This window comes from Musca autumnalis, unplaced genomic scaffold (assembly GCF_047663935.1).
Source record: "Musca autumnalis isolate F117 unplaced genomic scaffold, ASM4766393v1 scaffold_4, whole genome shotgun sequence".
NCBI classification, from domain to species: Eukaryota; Metazoa; Arthropoda; class Insecta; order Diptera; family Muscidae; genus Musca; species Musca autumnalis.
Window position 1 is genome coordinate 145,507,524 of NW_027411977.1, and position 23,768 is coordinate 145,531,291.

At 36.3% G+C, this 23,768-nt stretch overlaps 1 protein-coding gene across 5 annotated transcripts in view; it reads left to right on the plus strand.

Annotated features, from left to right (window-relative positions):
* Positions 1-23,337, plus strand: part of sfl (N-deacetylase and N-sulfotransferase sfl) — a 376,849-nt gene extending 353,512 nt beyond the window's left edge. For all 5 annotated transcript variants that reach the window (XM_073986437.1, XM_073986436.1, XM_073986440.1 and 2 more), the window contains one exon: positions 22,076-23,337. In XM_073986437.1, coding sequence (XP_073842538.1) covers positions 22,076-22,178 — 103 coding nt within the window. In that variant the 3' untranslated portion in view covers positions 22,179-23,337. The remainder of the gene's footprint in view (positions 1-22,075) is intronic.
* Positions 23,338-23,768: the final 431 nt, after the last annotated feature.

The following is a 23,768-nucleotide window of genomic DNA, read 5'->3' on the forward strand; positions in this document are numbered from 1 at the left end:
GATATTTTCGTAGGTTTTACAACTTTTGAGATATAGAAGTTGAAATTGGGACAATTCAAATTCAATTCAATTCTGTATCGTCTCCTTATAAAACAATGTCATAACTGCAATTTCCAACTTAAACTTATATATCTAAAAAAATGGTACAACCTAAGAAAAATTACATAAGCCAGTCTTGTAGAGAATTTTCACAGCTATAAGATTTTCTCAGGTCCCATGCCGATAAGACTTGCCGTATTCAAGTAAAATCGCGAAACCCTAACAAAAAAAACCTAAAAATGTAAACTGCGCTTCTTTATCTCAAAAATGTTACAGCCTGAAAACAAATCATAAACGTCAATCCTGTAGAGAATTTTCACAGCTACAACATTTTCTTTAGCTCCATTTCGATTGGACTAGCGGTTTCCAAGCAAAATCGTGAAAACCTAAAAAACACCTAAAAATGTGAATTTTGACCGCGATTTATTTAAAAATCCCTACAGCGATTTTTTTCTTGTTTTTGGATTTTTGTCATCTATGAACATTGCTGTTTCAGAATTCACAAAAATATTCCCTGTGTAAGCGGTTTTCATTAAAAGTTAGTTAAGGCGCACACTTCATGACATTGTTTTAAAAGGGGGCCATACAGTCAGTGCATTGTCCCAATTTGAACATCAATATCTCAAAAATGGTGAAACCTACGAAAATCAATCTTGTAGAGAATTTTCATAGCAACAAATTTTTCTTCAGTCTCAGTTTGATAGGACTTGCGGTTTCTAAGCAAAATCGTGAAAAACTAAACAACCCCTTAAAATGTCAATTTGAATCGCGATTTATTTAAAAAGCGCTCCGGCGATTTTTTTTGTTTTTTCTCATCTATGAACAATGTAGTTTCAGAATCCGTAAAAACTTCCCAGGTGTAAGCATCTTCCATTTAAATTTGATTCAAGAGCACCGTGATGGGAGTAGCTGCCGAGGCAGAGTTGCAGAATGTATATTTTACGCCATTAAAAAGCTGTACTCCAGGTTATAGGTCCCACATTAACCCGCTTTGGGAAGGTCATAACCGTCTGGCCTTGGGACACTTTAATACTCATCATGAGTTGTGGCATTCGGTTCTCGGAAACTACCAGAGGGGTATAGTGCTGGCTGAGCAGATTGATAGCTCTACATACGGACGCCTCTGCCAGAATTAGCGGAGAGTGTTATCGGTCGCCAGATATAACCATTGTATCTGAACGCCACACTTTCATCAATCATGAGAAAGCTAGTCCACAGAGTGTTCACTAATCATCGCTTCAGAATTCTGCCTAACCATTCTGATGTTCGGATTAGCAGAGAGGTCGTTCAGTTCCAAACCCCATAGAGTGAAACAGGGAGTTCCCCAAGGAAGTGTGATATCTTCGGAATTGTTTAACATGTACCTCTCCTGTATTCCATCCCCTCCAGACTGCATTGAGCTAGTAACGTATGTGGATGATTGTACGATCTTGGCGTCGGATACCTTGCCTGATGTCGTTTGTGAAAAGTTGAACTTCTATTTTACTTTTTCCACGCGAGGAATATACAAATATCCGCCACTAAATTTTCGGCCACTCTGTTTACCACATGGACTGCAAGTGTGAGCACTAAGTTTAATGTCATGGTCGAGAGTCAAGATTCTTGGGTTGGCCTTCGACAGCATTCTCTCATCATTTGCGCATGCCAGATAGCTATATTTGCCAGGCTGAGATGTAGGCAAGGTCCTCACCACATATAAAACGATAGGTGTGTGGTAAGCTATACGGCCGCGAATATAAGTCCTGAGAACTGCAACAGTGCACCATGTACATGAGGAGACAAAGATTCGTCGACTGCAGCAACACAATGACATGCTCTCGTTGCAGTTCTTGTTCGGGTGATACCATGAAAGCCATCCTAATCACTATATGGTGGTGGACATTTCAGGAGAGATCTTCATGATCCAGAAAGAGACGTCCACCGCTACAAGAGATAACCCATAGGTCAGCAAGCATATTACAAGCGGGTTTCAATGACATTCACGCAGATGCAGTCGCAAATGCCATAAACAACTATCGTTTGAATGCGGTCCTCGGAGAACAATCCCCCATTTATCGCAGGTGAGAAGCGTCAGCTGCCACGACAAATCAGAGTAGAGGTTTGCCTCAACTACGCTCGGGATGGTGAAACCGTCCAAATTCCTATAGAACAAGGATTGATGACACCGTGCAAAACATCTGCCCAGCATGCGCAACATGTCCGCACTACAACTGCCCTGTCTAACCTTCTCAACTGACTCCAGTAGCTTTGTGGTTACAACCCATCAAAGCAGGCACATTCCTAGAACTGGAAATAGACCCAGATCCAGATTAAGGAGATAAACGAACTTATAAAAATATCATATGCTGTTACAACAACAACAAGAGATATTGCGTTTTTAGCTATTTTTTGAAGTTTTGTGGGAGAAGTAGTGGACGAAAAGCACCATATCACAACGTTATCTAAGCTTCGCAGAAATATTAAGATATGAAAAGGTTGGACCTACGTAGTATCCGTATCGTATCCGTATTGTGGCCGTAAAGGATTTTACTGTTTTCGGGCCATTTTCTCAAAAAGTATGGACTTGACTCTGAAAAAACTTGCACAATTGTAATAAGGCCCCGAGAACAACCATTTGCAAATAAATCACAACGATCGAGAGCAGGTCTTAAACTGCACCTTTCCGAAATTTTGTGTAGGAGGTACCCGAAGGAGTGAACCGATATAGTTCATATTCGAACCTGTTCTATGTATATCTGGTAGAAACATTACGATGTTCAAAGTATGGACCAAATCGAGAGTTATCGTGTGCACCATTTTTTGCAAACATTTTTGAATATTTGTAGGGGATGTACCCGAGGAAGTGGACCAATATGTCCCATGTTCGAACTTGAACTAAGTTGGATAAACTATTAGGTTGATGCATTCGTGCGCTCCACTCAGACAGATGGACGGACATGGCTAAATCGACTCTAAAACCATTATTTTGATAAAGCAAATTTTTGGCCTTTGACCTTAAGGCTGTGCATATGAAATATAACAAATAACGGAAACTCTCTTTATATCTCAACAAGTCCATAGTCCAAGAGGTATATCTTAAATACTAAAATTCGCCATCTTCGTTATTCTACCCACTGTGTAAGTTATTTATAGACTTCTAAAAGTGAATATCATTAACTTGGTCTAGAGAATGATGGATAGCTGACTGGATGGATGGTTGAATGGATAGAGGTTATTTTGTTGAACGCCAGCAGTTTGATGACTTGAATATTTTTTAACTCTTCTTTTTGGTTGCTCGCCCGGCTCGCATTTTTCACATTTTGTTTGTGGTTGCTTAATGTGGGTTTTTGTGTTAGTCGTAGCAAATGTCTGACGTGGCAGTAAAACTGTTTCAGTTATTGGGGTTAGATTGCATGGATGAAGGATGAACCATAACTAAGGAATCTCTCTACCATGTGTATGATGAATGTGGATGGATGTGTCTGTCTGCCGCTTCTTCAGTTCATTTCATTTTGTTGGATTTTTTCTTATTTTGTTCCGTTTTATTTATTTAGCTTCTCGTTCACCTCTTATTTGTCATTTTACTGGGGATTTCTTGTAGAAAAAGTACGGATTTTTTCATCTCTTTCAAATCTTATATGTATGTATGTACGAGTACCGCATATATTCGTTTGTTTGTCTATCTGATGGACGTTCATTTTCGTATTCGCTGAGGTAAAGCAGATATGTTGGCATATTAAAATGATTTTGCATCTCCCGTTTTTTATTTCGGTAGGAGAAAAAAGCATCATCCTCTGAAACATCATCACAGTGACAGCGTTGGCAGTAGCATTTTTACATTATTGTTGCTGTTTCTGTTGCTTTCTCATTTCGTCATTCTCATCTCATTTGTTTGTCGTACTTTTGTTTCGTTACTAATTTGGTATTCTGTGAACTTCTACAGGGACCAGCAAACTCTGTGGATTTGCTGCTGCTTTCTTTGTTGGCTTTCCAAACTATTACTTGGCATCCTCTTGTGGAATTATTCAGAATCGGTTTTTTTCATTTGGCAATTTAATGGGACTTGACATTCCAGAAAAGAGAAATGATAGAGAAAGTAAGAGATTCGTTTAAACTTTATTCTTCTTAATATTTTATACATGAATTAAAAGTCGGTCATCCTATTTGTCTGTTGGGAAATGACGACGGAAAGAACAATTTGGGCTACTTAAAAGTGATTTTGTGCATCCACTTTTACATTCTAATTTTTGGAAACATACTTTTGCCATCATTATTCACATTTTTTTGTGCTTGGACCATGAAATTTCAAGTTAGATGAAAATACATTTAAAATAATTATTTGCAATGATAGTTGACATGATAAAATATTAAAAGTCAACTTAATTATACCAATCTTACTGAAATAAGAAAACAGAATTTTGAATAAATTGAACTAAAAACCACTAAGGAAAGGATCAAAGTCGGGCGGGGCCGACTATATGATACCCTACACCACCACGATATTAATATAATTTGGAGAATTGTTTTCTAGACACACAGTTTCCAAACTTCATCAAAATGTCTGTCCAATTTTGTGGTTGGTGCACCAAATACCTCAAATCGGGAAAAAATATTTATGGTAGCTATATCCAAATCTGAACCGATTTCAATATAATTTGGCACACTTTTTCTTAATTCCGTTACACATTTCAAATTTCATCAAAATTGGACCTACATAGGCGAGCTTGGTGCACCAAATACCTCAAATCGGGCGAACATACATATATATGGAAGCTATATCCAAATCTGAATTGATTTCAGTACTCTTAGTCCAAATCCGGTGAAGTTTTCCAAATTTCTTCAAAATTGGAAGAATTTGCGTGTTTGGTGCACCAAATACCTCAAATCGGGCGATCATATATATGGGAGCTATATCCAGATTTGAACCGATTTCAATATAATTTTGCAAACTTTTTTCTAGTGCAAATTCCGTCACACATTCCAAATTTCATTAAAATTTGACACAAATAGCGTGATTGGTGCTCCAAATGCCACATATCGGTTGAATATATGTATATGGGAGCTATATTCAAATCTGAACCGATTTTCACCAAAAGCAATGGCGTTCTTAATATGGCAAAAAAAATGATGTTCCCCAATTTCATGTAACGGTACCTATAACATGACACGGTGCTCTTGAAGCAACTTTAAATGGAAGGTGCTTACACCTGGGAAGTTTTTGCAAATTCTGAAACTATAATGTTCATAGATGAGAAAAATTAAAAAACAAAAAAAAATCGCCGGGGCGTTTTTCAAATAAATCGCGATTCAAATTGACATTTTTAGGGTTTTTTTAAGTTTTCACGATTTTGCTTGGAAACCGCAAGTTCTATTGAAATGGGACTAAAGAAATTGTTGTATCTATGAAAATTCTCTACAAGATTGACCCTTATAATAATTTCATACGTTTTACCGTTATTGAGATACAGGTTTTACCGTTATTGAGATATAGAAGTACAAATTGGGACAATGCATAAACTGTATCGCTACCTTATAAAACAATGTTATATGTACGTGGTGCGCCTTAACTAACTTTAAGTGAAAAACGCTTACACCTGGGAAGCTTTTGCGGATTATGAAACAGCAATGTTCATAGGTGAGAAAAATCCAAAAACAAGAAAAAATGGCTGGAGGGATTTTTAATTAAATCGCGGTCAAAGCTCACATTTTTAGGTTTTTTTATGATTTCACGATTTTGCTTGGAAACCGTAAGTTCTATTGAAATGGGACTTAAGAAAATGTTGCAGCTATGAAAATTCTATACAAGATTGGCTTTCGTATATTTCTCCTAGGTTGTACCATTTTTGAGATATATAAGTTTAAGTTGGAAAATTGCAGTCATTACACTGTTTTATAAAGAGACGATACAGTCAATGCATTGTCCCAATTTGAACTTCTATATCTCAAAATGGTAAAACCTACGAAATTAGCATAAGGGCCAATCTTGTAGAGAATTTTCATAGCTACAACATTTCCTTTTGTCCCATTTCGATAGGACTTGCGGTTTCCAAGCAAAATCGTGACAACCTAAAAAACCCTTAAATATGCCGACTTCATTTATTTGAATTTATTTGAAAAGCTCTCTGGCGATTTTTTTGTTTTTTGATTTTTCTCATCTATGAACATTGTAGTTTCAGAATCCGCAAAAACTTCCCAGGTGTAAGCACCTTCCATTTAAAGTTACTTCAAGAGTACCGTGTTATGTGTTCAGAATTAGTTCTTTAAGACAAGAGCTACATCTTTGCCTCCGAGAGCAAATTAAAATTCCTAGCGGTTTAGAAAATATGAGGCTGGCAAAATGGTCCCTTTTGACAAAAAGGCCTCAAACCTTTGGAGGACCATAACCGCGAAAGTGGAAGTGATGGGCAACAAGTAAAAAAGTATCAGTCGGCTTTGCCGACAGAGATATACCCTCAGCCTGTGTGAAGTGAAACACTTTTTTTCCAAAAAAAAAAAAAAACTTTTGTATTTAGGATATTTTCAGAATTTTGGGCGTAAGAACTTTCCGACAAAAATATGGATTTAGATTATAGCTCAAAAGTTTTGCGGGAGAGGTACCTAAAGGAATCGGCCGACGTAGTCCATTTGGAAGTGTATCTTATTTTGGGAGAGTCATTTCAATTGGTCACCATATAATTTAGATCTTTGGACCATTATATTAGGAAACATGGACTTGCCCACGAAAAACATATTATCGCTCGAACAGACCCTTAACGGCACTTAAACAAAAGTGTTGAACCCCAAACAGTGGACCATAAACTTAGTTTGGACAAAATATTTAGAGATCCAAGTTTGGACCACATCGGTTGCTACGTTTATGAGATTCGCGCGTACCATTTTAGCGAATATTTTCGTACCTTTGGGGGGGAGGTACCGGAAGTAGTGGACCTATAAGCACCATCTTCGAATTTCATCCAATATTCGAAGAAATATTACGATATTCTAAGTGTGGACGAACGCAGTATTCGGTTCGAGAGTTATCGTGCTCTTCAGCCACTACATATGGTGCCATAAGGGCTATTACACCTTTCGGCCTGTTTTCACAAGAAGTGTAGACTTGCCCCTGAAAAAATTTTAACCTTGGTAATTGAGGCAGCGAATTCAAGTTGCTTCAACAAAAATCAAAGTAATTCCAGAGCCGGTCTTAAAGTGAACTTATCCAAAATTTTGTGTGGGAGGTACCCGAAGGAGTGGATGAATATAGTCCATATTCGAACCTGATCTATATCTATTAGGATGTATAAAATATGGACGAAATCGGTCACTCCCTTCAAGATTTATCGCGCGTACAATTTTACAATTTTTCCGAACATTTTTGAACCTTTGTGGGGGAGGTACCTGAAGGTGTGGACCGATAAGGCTTATCTACGAACTTAAACTAAGTTTGTACAAAATATTACGAAGGTCAAATTTTGCACCGAATCGGCAGATCCGTTCGAGAGTTATCTTGCACTCCAACCACTACACACGGTATCATAGGGGTTTTTTTGCACCTTTCAGGCTTTTTTCTCAGGAACTATAGACTTGCTCCTGATAAAACTTGTACTGTCGTATGGGGCAGTGAATACTTTTGTGGGGGAGGTACTGTCCACTCCCGATATAACCCACGTTCGAACTTAACCTAAGTTTGGACAAAATATTACTAAAGCCAAATTTTTGACCGAATCGATTGATCCGTTCGAGAGTGTTCGTGCGCTCCAGCCAGACGAACGGACATGACTAAATCAACTCCAAATTGTCTGAAACGGATTTCGCTTAACATACTTGGGTATAAAAGAGAATGTACGCAATTGAAAGTGTATATACCTTCAAATCAGATGGAATTTTACGTTCCACAGTGTTGTCGTTTTTTATCTTCTTTTTTCCCTTTGTATAAAAAAATTGCGTACATTCTCTTTGAAAAGCCTTTCTCATGACATTAAGAAAACAAAGAAGACATGCTCATAATATCATTGGTTTTGTTAGTTAAACAACTTCAAGAAGATTATCGTTCTTCGTTTTGTCTTCACTGTTTATTTTCATCTTCACAAAACGTATCAAGAAGACAAACAATCCTCTGCATTGAATGAAAGAAATACTCAAGTGAAAGAATGAAAGTGCTGGTGAAAAGATAAAAGACAATTAATGGGGGAATAAATCACATCGAGTGTTTAAGTCTTTCAGCAAAAGAGATTTTTAATGAGTTGTACTTTCAATTTTGTTTTACACTAGGTCTCCCTCACATGTACATTATAAAAAAGAGACTGAATAAGAATCAAGAAAAATGCAAAATGCAACCAAATGCTGATCTATGATTACGACGTATGAGTTATGAGTTAATTTTATATTGTCAATATAAATCACTCATACGCACCGATGTACACACACACACACACACACACACCGTGTCAGATAATGACTGTATTCACTCACAGCAACCACACAAACCTCATTTTGAGGCGATGGTGAAATTGTTAAGCATGCGTTATATATCTACATATTTTCTGACTGTCAGAACGGTGTTACAGTGATGGAAATTCATGCGGCATAAGTATGGGATTTCAATTATACCATTAAGACAAAGGCCCTCAGCACATTAACATACATAGGTGGCTGCTTCAAAAGCCTTGGGAATCAATAATGATAACTCTGTTTTCTCTTTTTTTTAATCACAACTTTTGTGTTTTTATTTCCATAAACAGCTCTAGGGCATTATTACTTATTTTATTTTTCATATTCAGATGCTATTTAATGCCGCAACCTACATTTATTAATGCGCGAAGTTTTTGATAGACATTTTTGTATGCAAGTATAATGTGTACATAATGTACAATTAGCCAAGGATACCAAGAGATTGAATTTGAAAAAGATTCACGTTTTAATCACAGCAAAGTAATTGAATTGTAATTGTGTCGGCCAAAACTAAAGCACCCCCTCAGTACATCTTTTTAAAATGGTAATTTTTTTAAGAGAACAACGTTGTATCTTTTTTTGGATTTTTCTTTTTATTTGTTTATATCTTTGTTATTGGAAAATACAAACATAAGGAATTCAGAATTTAATAAACAAAAGTTAAAATTCAAAAAACATTTTAGGTCGCAAATAAAGGCGAACAAAACTGTTATGTGACCACTAGAAACCCTAAGTACCATATTACAGCTAATTTAGTATGAAAATGTGGCTTAAATCATCAAAATACCGAAAATCAGGAGGTACCGTTATAAAGGGGCTATACAAAATATTAACCTATATTGTTTATATTCATCCAAAAATGATGCTACAGCGTTTTCTGGTCAAATACAAAATCGCTTAGATTTAAAAATTTGCAAAAGAACGAGTCACAGAAGAGAGACAGAGGCCGGTTTTTACAGTCGACGGCAGAAAAAAACCTTTCATAACGTCAAAAAATTAAAAAGCCGCACTTAAACTCGCTAAGACTTATCTGAACTGGGGTATACAGAAATGGAGGCGGTGTTGTTTTCTGATGAATCTAAGTTGATCAAATGGGCAACGGTTAAATCCTAAATATTGTAAGGGCACTGTAAAACATGGATGCGGAACATAATGGTCTGGAAAGGAATTGGATCAAATCATAAAATTTATGGAATTATGGATCGTTTCAAGTATCGTAATTAAAAGACGTGATGTTGCCTTATGCTGATGAAGAGATGCCACTTGGCTCGCTATCTTCCTGGAATGTGCATCTACATTCAAGGAAGATAACGAGCCAAAACATATATCGAAAGTGGTTAATGAGTGATTCCAAAGCAATTCCACAGAAGTTCTCCATTGGCCCACCCAATCCCCAGATCTTAGCTCTCGATTGGGACTTGTGGGAGATCGGTAATTCAAAAATCAACAGAAAAAAATTGCAAAACCAAAGAAAATTTATTTGAAGCCGCAAAAATAGATGGGAAGCAATATCGTCTGCAATAATTAACAGTTTAATATCCTCTATGCTTAAAAGATATGCTTGTGTTATTCAGAATAAAGGATACGAAACAAAATATTGATTTAAATAGTTTTTGTTGTACCTCGAATTTGCGACCTAAAATGTTTTCACAGTGTTTTTTTTTAATTTTAAATTTTGTTTATTAAATTCTGGATTCCTTATGTTTGTATTCTCCAATAATAAAAATATAAATAAATAAAAAGAAAAATACAAAAAAAATACATCTTTGCTTTCGTAAAAAAATTACCATTTTAAAAAATGTAATGAGAGGGTGATTTAGTTTTGGCCGACACTGTATGAGTTGGGTTATTGACTGATAGATTTCGTGATGACTTTACGCTAGCAAAGTTAGGATTTTGAAACTTTTCACAATATTGGTGCGAAGATGGAATTTTTAGATATGCTTACAATATAATTACTTTTAGTACCTGTTCGTATGTATTGCCACTGCATCTTTATGTCTTTTCTAGGATTTATCGCAAGGTAAATATCTGGTCAGTGGTAATTTTGCCTTGTCTAAATCCGCATTGGTAGCCCATTTATTTCATAGATCCCAGATACTACTTTGTATACAATCCCAGCAAAATTTATCTGAAGTTATTCTATGTGAAGTAGTGATTGAATAGCTTTTTTAGAAGCAGTCCACGCAGAATCATGAAAAATGCATTCCGTTCTTCACATTTTGACAATGTCCGATTTGAATCCATTTTATAAAATTTTCACATTTTAGCAATGTTTACATTTATAATAACTTTTTGCATATAAAATTCTTAAGAACACAAGAAACAATTTATTTTATGGTATTTTAATTATTCAGCAAAATGTTTGTATCCAAAAAGATAATCATAGGTGCAAGAAATGTCAGACTGCATATTTGTTTGTAGCCAAAACAGTAGTTGAATCATGAGTGCAAGTGACTATTTCTTTTTACATAAAAGAAGTCATGATTTTTACAAGGGCATGGTGCAGCTAGCATGCAATCAATTTTAGATGTTTATCACTTATTTTGCATTACTCTATGCAAGAAGCGTTTTAAGATGTTTTTGGGTATTTTTGAGTAATAAAAGCTAACTTTCTAGAATAAAAGTATTTGATTTTTATTTGCACTCAGTCGCTTTTTAAAATGACTTATTTGAGATAGTCCATTGTTTTATATTCATTATATTTCAATTTCATTAACCCCCATTGTTATAAGTCTTCTTTTGTTATAGTTTCGATTTAAATTAGGCCTGTGCACACAACTACATACATATTTTGAGACTGTGTTTGCCCAGCTAGCATTTGGAAGATCCCAGCCAGCATTTGGAAGACTGTTTTTTCAAAAATCACATTGAGGGGTCATTTTAGAGTCCTTTTGGTAATCAAAAAATGATTAAGTCGCTTGTATGATCAGAAAGGGACTCGAAAGTGACTCCCTGTAGCAATTGAAAAGAGTTCAATTTAAAATACAAAAACAAATGCGTAGCAATCACAAATAAATCATTGAGGCGTTTGAAATGTGACTACTTTTTCGTTATTTATTGTCACATTTGGATCTTCATGAAGATTAAAAAATGCTTAATCAAAAAAAGGTCATGCAGGTGATTGAAAAGTGATTATAATTATGTATCTTCTGATCATATTTTGAACAGTTAGGTGATTAAAAACTTATTGTTTTGTTTTACTTTTGTTTGGTTGTAAATAATTCTCATATACACTTTCTACAAAACTTTGATATAAATGTAACGTATATTATAGACAAACAAAACACGTGTTCAGGTTTTGCCAAGTGAAATGAAGAAGCAGTATACTAACCACCGCGCAACACAAAGGATAATTAAAAGAAATAACAAAGCAGAAAAGACAACAAAACAAAGGAAAGAAACAAAAAAGAATAAAAAGAAAATTCTTTTAATTTATTTCGCCTAATAACAAGACTCATAGATGACTCCCTAAAGACTCGTAAACGATTATAAACATGACTCTAAAAAGACTCATTTGTGATTTGTTTAAAAGAGTCGCCTGAGGTTACGATTTCCTCCCGACAAAGGAGTCATTTATGATCAGAAAATGAGCTCATATTCTAGTTTTTTAATCGTGCAGTCGGATCAAAAAAGACTCGAATTTGATTAAAATTTTCAAAAAATGCTGGCTGGGTGTTTGAAAATACAAATATTTCCCATAGTATCCCAACATACCATTTTGTGTCATTTTATAAAATACCAAAACAAAAAATATTTATAAAAATGTTCCGCTTCGACAGGAGAAGCCAAAATTAAGCGTACATATCAGAGATGTAAATCAAAGACATAGAACTGTAAAGACTTGAAAAGATGCATAATGCACAAATGTTTATGAAACAAAATATATAAAAATTTTACCAACAACAGGGGTATGTTAATGATAAAAACCCCATTAAAGCGCAATTCGGCTTATACAAATTGTTGGAAAGCAAAAAGTTGGACTCAGGATTGTATTCAATAGCAGTTTCCAGTTCATTGAATATGAACTTAGCGGTTAAAACGCCTGAAATGGTTAACTACATAACAGAATGTTGTTATGATATCGTAACAACAGAGCTTAACTCCATCTATTGACAAATGTTAACAATTGAGTTTTCCAATCTTTTTGTATTTAAATCTTTGTGTAAATATACTAAGATGGGAAAAGTCAGTTGTGAAAAATTAACTGCAGGTGGAGTTAACCTCTGTTGTTACGATATCATAACAACATTCTGTTAAACGAAAAATGTTATTCATTGGAATATTGACAAAAAGCAAATTTAAACTCAAATTTGATGGCATTCACTTTTGTTTTTTATTAAATAAAAAATAAATAAAAGTAAAGAAACTAATTTTAGCCACAAAACACAACATTTATGTTTTTTGTGGGGATAAATGGGAATCAAAAGCGATTGACATTGCTGTTATCAATTTCAGTAAGTTGTTTAGCCATCTGTAACGAAAATGTGGAAATATTATCACATGTTTTTCAAAAATGCATTTGTTCGAGTCTTTATTTCTATACGTCTTTGTACATATTAAATATTTTCCATGGGATACCGTTTAGATCATTTTCTAGTTATTACACATGCAGTTTAAAACTTTTTTGTAGTATTATCTCAAGTAATTTTAGTATGCTGGGTTGTCTTTTGCCATAGAAAAAAAATGTGTATTGAAAATTGTCCTTTCAAAAGCAAAAGCTCTCTTTTTTAATTGTGTGAGTGAGCAAATTGACACACACCGACAGCAGAAGGGCGCACTTTGAGCAGCCCTAATTTAAATGTGATGATAAAATTTTTAGGAGGAGCTTCTTGGCATTAACTATATTATATATTTTTATATTTTTAATGCCTCCAAATTGGTTTATTTTTCGTTTTCAAATACAACCGATAGTAAAAGAAAACGTATAATAATGACCCTAAGACTATCGAACTGTTATCAAACTACTGTTTTTCAAACAAAAATGTTCTACAAAAACATGAGTTTGGTAGTAATTTGAACGAAACTAGAGAAAGAGGGCATAAATATCAATTAGAAGTTACCACAACTCTTTTAAATACTTTTTCCAAATGGCCCAGAGGTCTCAAATCAGTGAAAATCCTCGTTTAATATATGTTAACTTCTCCCATATCCTCAAAATGCATGCTTGCAATTCAATTTTTAAATGAATCGAAAAATCAGTTCAAAATACATTCCATGGAATGTATATATATTCGCTACGAAGAACTAATGCAAAATGTGTGCTTAAGAAGCAAATTAGACAGTATCCTCACCGCACCATGACCTTGTAAAAATCATGACTTCTTTCACGTAAAAAGATGTAGTCCGAAATCACTTGCACTCATGATTCAACTACTTCTTTGGCTACAAACATTTTGCTGGAATATGATGCTCATCTTCCAATCAGCGTTCTTCTTATAAGCGTGTCGCCTCCCCACTTGAACACCTTGCTGCCTTATTATTCTTCAGCCGAATATAGATTGGATATCGACAGCCTATCTAACGGGTGATTTTTTATCTATTATCTTTTTGTTTCACTGTCAAACATCTTCAGTTTGTTCTATAATTTAACAATGAATCGTCTTACAAACGAACAACGCTTGCAAGAATGCAAGAATTGAAGCCGAACGACCTACCGCAACGTAGAATTTTTGGTGAATGAGCTCTTGGAAAGTTGGCCGAAGATCCACTTTTTTATCGAAAAATTGGGTTCAGCCGCCTAGATTGTGCGATTTAACGCCTTTAGACTATTTTTTGTGGGGCTGTGTTAAAGCTCATGTCTATACACACATGTCTATATAGGCATTGGAAGACAACATTGATGCATTTATTCACGAGATACCGGCCGAAATGTTGGAAAGAGTATGCCAAAATTGGACTAAGCGGATGGACCATTTGAGGCGCAGTCACGGTCAACATTTGCATGAAATAATCTTCAAACATTAAATTATATGGACCGTAATATCGATTTAAATAAAGATTTCGTGCATTTTTCTGAATTTTATGTGTTTTTTTTTTCTTTTTAGAAAACTTTCCTATAGTTCTTAAAAAATCACCCGTTATATCTGTGTCTGTACCAAAGCCATCAGTTTGATGTTTCACTTTTTGGTAGAATTTTCGGACTTCATTATGGCTCCAGTACATTTCGTTTTTTCACACTCCCGCTTTTTCATTTCTCTCTTCTCCCTGCGGAAAAGAAGTTTCTCCTCTCTCCTTTTCTCTCCATACCTCTACCGTGCGCTACGAAATGCTCCTGATTGTTCGGTATATTCTCGGTCATACCATGGGTTCCTTTGTTGTTGTTGTAGCAACCGAAATATCTTATCTTATCTGGTCCTGGTTCCTCTGTATCCAGACTCCTGGACTGGCTGCGTCCGTCCAAAAAGAATCAGAAGACAGGAAAGTGGGATTAGCTGGGCAGCTAAACAAATTCAGCTTGTCGTGTGGTCCCAATCCACATGCAGGGCAAGTGTTGGGTATCGTAGCATCAATTCGGCCCGAATATGATTGATCCTCCGGATTTTAACTTGGATAAAAACACTTGACAGCTGTCGTTCTTCTGCTGTGATGGATTAGGTATGAACCCTAAGTACGGCATTCACACTGTATCTATGTACTGCCTGCTCGAGTTCATCAGTGTGAATGCTATCCAAGTCTGTCTGATATGCTCTTTGGTCTAGAGGTTCTCGTTTATACCTTAGGACCTCTCTCTCTCTCTCTAGATCATGAAGATCTCTTCTGACGTGCTTGAGTGGGGGAAGCCTATCCATTAAATCGTGACAGAGATTCTCACATCAGGTGTTGCTGTTGTGCTGATGCACCGGTAAAACTTTCGTCTCCTTATGAAGAAGGTCCACTGGTGTCATGAGGAGGCACCTGGTTCCAATCTTCAGGGCATTATTCTGGCAGGTTTGAATATTCTTCCACTGCGTAGCGCTAACATTTGCATACACCGCTGGCGCCGCCTAGCTCACCACAGACCGGCCTATTGTTTGAAAGAGGTCAACAAGGTTTCTTTGTCAGTTGTTCCCTTTCTTTGATCTTGTTCCTACTTCTGACCTGTGTCTTGCGCGTGGCGGATGATGGTCGGATGATATCCAGGGGTCGGGATAGGCAAACAACATATTGGAAGAAAAAGTCAACATTTTATTTCAAAGCGAATATCTCCGCTTCTATATGGGGTATGTCAAAATCAAAACCTGCTAATGAAAGAAGAAAATATCACCTTCGCAACGATGTAACGTAGGTTGTCGTAGGTGGTCAAACAATGAAGATATCGCAATAACGGCTAATAGAACACAACTTTTCATTTTTGCGCCCACCCACAGCTTTGGGTGGGGACCTTCCAAAAGTAAAGTCTGACTATGAAAGTAGAAAATCCCATCTTTACAATGATGTGAAGCAGGTTGGCGTAGGTGACCAAATAACGGAGATATCGCAATAGTCGGTAATACATCCATTTTTTTAATTGGATCGTCACGAAATTTTGGGGGTTAATGGGGGCCCTTCAGAGGAATAATATTCAGGGATCGGAATGGGAAAAAAACTTATTTGGACAAAAAGTCGACGTTTTATTTCAATGCGAATATCTCTCTTCTGTAAGAGGTATATCGAAAGCAAAACCTGGCAAGGAAAATAGAAAATATCACCTTTACATCGATGTAAAGTAGGTTGTCATAGGTGGTCAAACAACAGCGATATCGCAATAGTCGGTAATGCATCCCCTTTTCCATACAGGTCGGAATTTTGATCGGATCCTCACGAAATTTTGAGGGTTGATGGGCGTCTCACAGAAAAAGAAGCCTATTGACGGTTGGCGTACATCCCATTTTTCCATTTTTTATTTGAGTTGTACTGACGATGCACTTAATTGCGTTTCAAAAAACTTGACCTGTATTAATGAAGACATTCAGAGCAAATGCGCTAAGCTATCCCAATTTTAATATTTTGAATTTTACCAGTCAAAAGCTTATGCACAGGGGTAGTGGTGTAGGGTATCACATAGTCGGCCTCGACCCGACTATAGCCTTGTTTGTTTTCATATTCCTCAGATGGAAGAACTGCACTAGGTCCTCTATGTAGACAGTTAACCTATCACAATTGTCATCGACGATGGGACCCGACGCCATGATCGTACAATCATCCATCTGCATACATTACGATTTCGATGCCGTCTGGGGTGTGGAATTTCCGGAGATATCACCCCGCCTTGGGGAACTCCCTGTTTCACTCTACAAAATTTGCACTCCTTGTTTCAGAATTCCACAAACGACTGGCGCCCGCAAACACGACGGGAGAGTGGCCATCTCTATATCGTCGAACAGCTTGGCATGGCTGACGGTATCGAAGGCCTTCGTTAGGTCAAGTACCACCACGACTGTTCGGATGCACAGCCTGTTCTGATTCAGTCATCTACTGATAAGTGTAGAATATGTATAGTATGGAGAGAAGTCTCTCTTTTCCCGTCCGGGATGTTTGGGAAATAATTATTATAATAGTATGTATATGTAATGATACATTTTCGGGAAAAAATGTTGATGCTGGACAACTGGGAAACTGTTTCCCATCGTAGAAAGGAGTAGTACCTCAAGAATCTTTGCTACTGGCGACAGGAGTAAAATCGGTCTGTACCGTTCACCTCTGTTGACATCCTTGCCATGCCATTCACATCTTCTGGCATCCTTGCCAGGCTTCAGTAGCGGGACCGCCCTGCCAACTTTCCAGGCTTCTGGTGCAATATGGGTGGCCAACTATAGGTTGAGGATGCTTGTTAAATACTCAACTCCGGGTTCAGTTGCTTAAGTATAACCATTGATATTCAGTGTTGGTCCTACGCTTTGGATGATTTCACGTTTCGGATGACATCTGCAACATCGCCCATCGTTAATTGTGATGGTACCTTCTCGGCAGGGAGGGCTCTTCTTATACGACGAAGTACACTCCTCTCCGCCCTATCACTGGGATGCTCTATAAACTGCCGCGTAAATAACACGGTCACCTCTTTGGGTCAGTTACTGTCACGCCGTTGAAAGTAACATCCATTCTATCGTCCTTCTTTCCCGGATTCGAGTGTGATTTAACCGTTGCCCACAATTTACTTAATCCTGTACCAATGTGGCATTGCTTCAGGTGTTCTTTTGACTTCAAGAGTAAGTTCTATAATACTTGGGTCTTCAGGGTTCGTACGACGAAGCTCATCATGCGCATTTGCTAGTCCCGTCGCCTCTGCTGGGAAATTTGGTCTGATGTCGGGTATTCGACCAACAGGTATCTAGCGAGCGGCTGCTGCAGTGATCATGTCACGGAAAGTTCTCTCAGCTACCCGAGGAGTGAATGGACAGCTCTCTGAAGCAGTAATTGGTACATTCTCTGAATCCTCGCCAATCAGCTTTCCCGTGGGTCAGAAAAGTACGGCGTTCAGAGGTTATAAAGTCGGGTGGTCTATTTACGGAGACTATGATTGGAAGAGGGTCTGAGCCAAGAGAAATGACGGGATACGTCATTCATCAAACCTGACGGTACATGGTGAAATCTGGCGAGCTGTGGCAGTCTCCTCTTATTCTCGTAGGAGCGTCTCCATGCACCATACAAAACGTGGAGCTATCAATTTGCTCGACCAGCGCTGTATCCCTCTGGTCATTACCTAGGACGGAATACCAAAGCTCATGATACTAGTGTATCATTTTTCGATATATCCACTGCATCCACCTAAAATTGATGCTGACATTTTGAAGCCGGAATTTCGGGGTTTTTTGAATTTTTTAATAATTCGGACGCGCAGCAAGATAATACTCAAAACTCATAATAGGATTATAGAACTCGTGATTTTACGTCGTTTAATGCACATCTCATGAGTGTGCTCCATACAGCATCCTAGTAATTGGAGTCTAAAGGCCAATATTTGATGCGTGGATGTTTTAAAAAAACCTATTTTTTGCGTTTAAAATTTACAAATGCCATTCAATTTCCGCGACGGATCTGATGAGACGTTCCGCGATCGAATCCATCCACTAAAACCGCGGATATAGATACCATGGAAATACGAAAATCGGCTAAAATGTATTTTGACAAATCGGCGTATTAAACCGCGATTTTCTTTAAAATTTTTTACATAAATGGAATGCTTTATACGCGATTATAATATGTGCGAAAACGCGTGTCATAAATTACAGAGATTCGCGAGTAATATCGGTTTTTTACCAAAAATAGAATGTGGAGGCACATCCGCGGTTCTTGAAGAATCTATTTGAAATATGTGTATATAGACGTGTTTTGATCACTGCTACTGAAACCGAATGCGCATCAAAATCGTATGCAAATTGCGCGATTTTTGTCCACTTTAAGGTTTTTGGCATTGTGAGATGCAACTGACGGCACACAATGGCCGAATGGCGAAATAGTTGGAGAACTCCCAAATATTTTTTTCTAATTTTTCGAACCAAACCAAAAAATATATTTGCAACAATAAGTTTTTCTCTTTTGTTGTTGCTATAATATGCAATTTATGTACCCAATCCCTATAAATTTGGTATTATATTTTTCTACGCATTGTCTAGATTCCGCAAATATTTTTTAATTTATTTTTTGAGGGTTTGCACGGACTCTGAGACAGGATAATTTGGATTTACATCAAAATATTTTTATTATTTGTTGATTTTCCGCGAAAATAATAATAAATTTAATAACTATTTAAACATCTACGAACAGATTTGGAATGCTGTTAACGATTTATGAATACATTTTCTCCTAACAACAAATAAGATATTTTTAAATATTTTTTCTTTATATGAGAATAAAAACCGCTATAACTTTTGCGCGCATCGACAATTTTTTTAAAACGCGAACACATTTGAAACCAGAATTTTTTTCTTAACCTCTATGCCAAAAATTGTAGATGTGCTCGCAAAAAAATTTTTAATTTTTTTCAAATGGAATTGCAAAGGATTTTTGTTTTTCGCCATATGCTTTTGTTGACATTTTTCACAAGTAGTTCACAGAAGTATAAAGGAGAAACAGCACTGTGCAACATTTTCAAGGTAATTTTGTGCGAACAACTTCCAATGCGGTTTTTATGGAAGTACAGACCCAATTGACAAAAACCCTCTTTGGGTTTTATTTTATTAGATCGGGTTCGGATTTTATGGTCCTATCTAAACATCGTTAAATATTGACTTTTTAAAGCAAATCGGGGCTATATCTTTAAAACCAGTACGAATCTTTCCATGACCTCTGCAGCAAACTAGTGGGCAAGAACAAGAAGAAGACATTTGGAAAAATAATCAACACAAATAACCTCATTTATTGCCTCAAATTTTATAAAATATCTAAAAATTCCGTTATTTGTATATATTTCGCAGCGTATCTCCAAAACGGTTAATTTTTTCTAAACATTATATTTGGGAAAAATATTCGCTGAAATGTAGTACACAACCCTTCAGAACATATCATTGCTGTATAATGCCTCTATCGCGTTGTTTCTACCATATTTTTCAACGACAATTTGAAAAATATATCAACAATACATTGAAATTTCAAATATGAGAATAAACAGCCTGTGTGAACGTTGTTTGAAATATGTTTTGTAAAAAGTACGATATGAAATCCCGCCTAAACAACATGAAATAAGTGTTTTACAGTTTCAGAATGTTTTGAAGAATTGCTGAGCACATTATTTGGAAATTTTTTGCGAAAGGTTAATTGGTTCAACTCTCAATAGTTTGGCTGTAAATGACCATAATTCCAGAAATTGTGTAAACTTTTATATATTTTACCAATTTTGATGCGCTAGTTGCGGTTTTTCCCAGTTCATCTATTTGACACATAAGTTCTACTACTCTAGTACTACAATATTGGTGAAGACCGCAAAGCAAAATTCTTATAGATGAGGCCATAAAATCCAAACCCGATCTAAAAACACGAAACCGAACTAGGGGTTTTGTAGTCTCAATAGGTACTTTCAGAAAATGTCCACTAGAAGTTGTTTGCATTTTCAGTGTTGCACAGTGTAGTATTGCTTTTATTTAATAAAAATATACATTTAATTTCCGAAAAATGTGACGTGTGACTACGGACTTTCTTACTCTTTCAATACCGAAAACCCGAGAAATTTCTATTTATTTCAATGAATTTTAGGTTAGGGGGTTTAATACGATAATATCGATAGACAAAACTATCTACCGATATTGATTTTTTATGCCCTCCACCATACTATGGAGGGTATAATTAAATTTGTCATTCCGTTTATAACACATCGAAATATTCGTCGGAGACCCTATAAAGTATATATATTCTTGATCAGGGTAAAATTCTAAGTCAAGATACAGCTCGCAATTTTTAAGATAGAGCTTTGTGATTTGGTATAGAAGTTTCTATTACTCCTAGGATGTTTGGTATTGCAAAGGGGCTATATCGGTCCACGTTTTGATATAGCCCCCATAGAACGGTACCTCCCGATTTTCGGTATTTTCAACTTTTTAGCTTCATTATCCCACCGAAATGGCTCAAATTTGGTATTTGGTCTTCGTTGGGGCTACAAAACATTCCTAGAATTTTGTCTGTATAGGTCCACGCCTTTAACGATTTTTCACTTGTTTTTTTAAATAATCCATATTATCGATTTTTTGCCAGATCTACTAGGGGCCGTTACTTCAATCATGTGGGTTCCTTGGTGTAGGTTTCTGGTATCCAAGTATGGGATTGGCGGTTGTTTGCATGATGTGGGCAATATAGCTTTATAGGGCTCAAAATCAGCCAAATATGCATATTGGAGCTATAACAAAATCCAATCCGATTTTCAAACATTTTTGTAGAAATCGTTTTTTAGCCACGATAATGAACTCGTAAAGTTTTTTCATCGATGGGACCATAATTGTGGCATTCAGAGAATTTTTGTGAAAATGCGCCTTTGGCCCCATACAAATTATTATGGATCACTAGGTTGGCACGGGTTAATCTTAACCGATCGCATTAAAATTTCATATATAAGGTTTTTGGATCAAATGGAAAAATTTTGGGGGTTAGTAGTCCCAAAAAATATTTTTTTGGTCACTCTTATGTACATATTTCTTTAGCCTGCTCGTCCTTGTCTTCAGTGGGAGCATAAGCGCAAATAAAACTGATATTGAAAATGTAGTTTTTTTGTCAAATTATAGTATTTCTTGTATGACAGTAGTATCGGCCTTGTACTTTGCAAGTACATCTGCACCTTCCCTATAGGGTTCGAACATTTCATTTAATGTTTCTATTATTCCATATGTTTACTCTGCTAGTGTATCATATGCAAGTTATGGTGAAAATCCTAATGACATTTTAATAAGAATTGCAAACAATAAGAAAAAAATGCTTTGAACAACAAAGATATTTATGTATAAAAATGCTTGTTCATTGACTTCAAAGATCGGACTTGTTTGCTTAATTTCAACAGAAAAAATACTATTTCAGTCTTAATATACAATTTTCATGAGAAATGCAATAACGTATTTGCACACAATAGTAACAGAATTCAATTTCGAACCATCTCCACTTCATATTTTTATTCTTCATTTTATTACATTCACTCTTTGAAGAATTCAAACATTAATTGTGTTTATATTTCTCCTTCTTTCAGATATTATTTAAGTCACAACACGGCACTTGTAAAACTCTTAAAGAAACTTGGAGCACGTCCTATTCCGCAATGGCTTAAAGATGACCTTTCGACGGGTACGTGATAGCAGCAGCATCACAAACAACGTAAATTGCGTGCAAGATTGCGAAAGCAATTGCATCAGTTGCAATTGTTCATCTTCCAGCCCACATTTCACAAACATTTCATTTTAAATAAGACCTCAACCACTAGCCATCACAATACGCCAAATTTTCTAACGTCGCAACAATCTAAAACGCCCATAGTCTTGCTGCGTTCACGAGGTCAACAAGAAGTGAACGTGTTACATCATCAACATCGTCGTCATCGACATGGTCACTACAATAATCACGTTTACCCAATACAACTTCAACCGTTCCAGCTACCACAGCCCCACCATCATCTACAACAACAACAATAGCGTCATCATCATCATCTATTGGCTGCTTATGGGAAAGTTATCCAGAGGATAAAATAACTCTGATGAATATCAATAGATTTCAGGTTTATGATGTGTGCTCACTGTTCCTCCGCCCAATACAGTTACAACCACGTGTAATGTCATTATTACATGACGTATGTAGATGATGGACAACAACACCCTACACCGTTCCACCTTCCTGCCTCATGTAACTATTTTAGTAAAATAAAAAAGAAATTATCGATCCGAACACACAGAATTCCTCCTTATTTAACTACATCTAGCATTGTTTGTTAGTGAGTATGTGTGTGTGTGAATGGCAATACATTCAAAGCAAGTTTATTGCAAAACAAATGGACAATGGAAATGATCCAAATAGCACTATGATGCTTTCAACTAAAAACTAAAAGTCGCACTCCCTAACTTTGGCCTTTTGCGTGAAAACAACCATATCGTCCAAACAACAGTTACAACAAAGTGCAACACAACATTACTACTTTGCTCACAATTTGCTGGACATCATCATATTGGCATCCAATCTATTCACCACCAACACCTATACCACAACAACCAACTACATTGATAGCTACTCTTGTGTACCATCTCGTAGAATCGGATACATGAAGCCATTTAGAAATTAGTTCAACAATGACATCCTGCTTACTTGTTTATCCTGTGTGCTGTGAACGTGTATGGCAAGGATCAAGGATGCTATGTAATGTAAATGTAAATCCAATCATATGTAGATCTATATATGTATGTGTATTTAGTATGTAAAGCATTAAATAAATAAAAATAAAATAAATAAGAAGTCGAAAAACAACAACAACTAGAAACTACATGTAAAATGTCCAAATCACCCTAGGGGCTGGCTAATATGTGACAACCTCCTCCAATAGGAAAGCATTATCTCCCTACTCCTCCTCCCCTGGCCTATTTTCCCTTAGAGTAATTCGAGATAAAAACAAGAAAAACCCTGACCCAAAATCATTCGACTGCATCCTCCTACTCCACCTGCTTATGCTTATAACGACAAGCTAATAATAGTAACTTATACAAAAGAACAAAAAAAAAATATAGCAATAAACGATAAATCCTAACATACTGTGAATGAAAATGGAAAAAAACAGAAAGAAAACCTATATAAAAAACGAAAATGTTAAACAAATTGCAGCCATAATAAATAAATGTTGTTCTAAGTAAATATTAAGTTTATTGAGAAATGCTTTGTAAATATCTAGTACGAGAAGATAG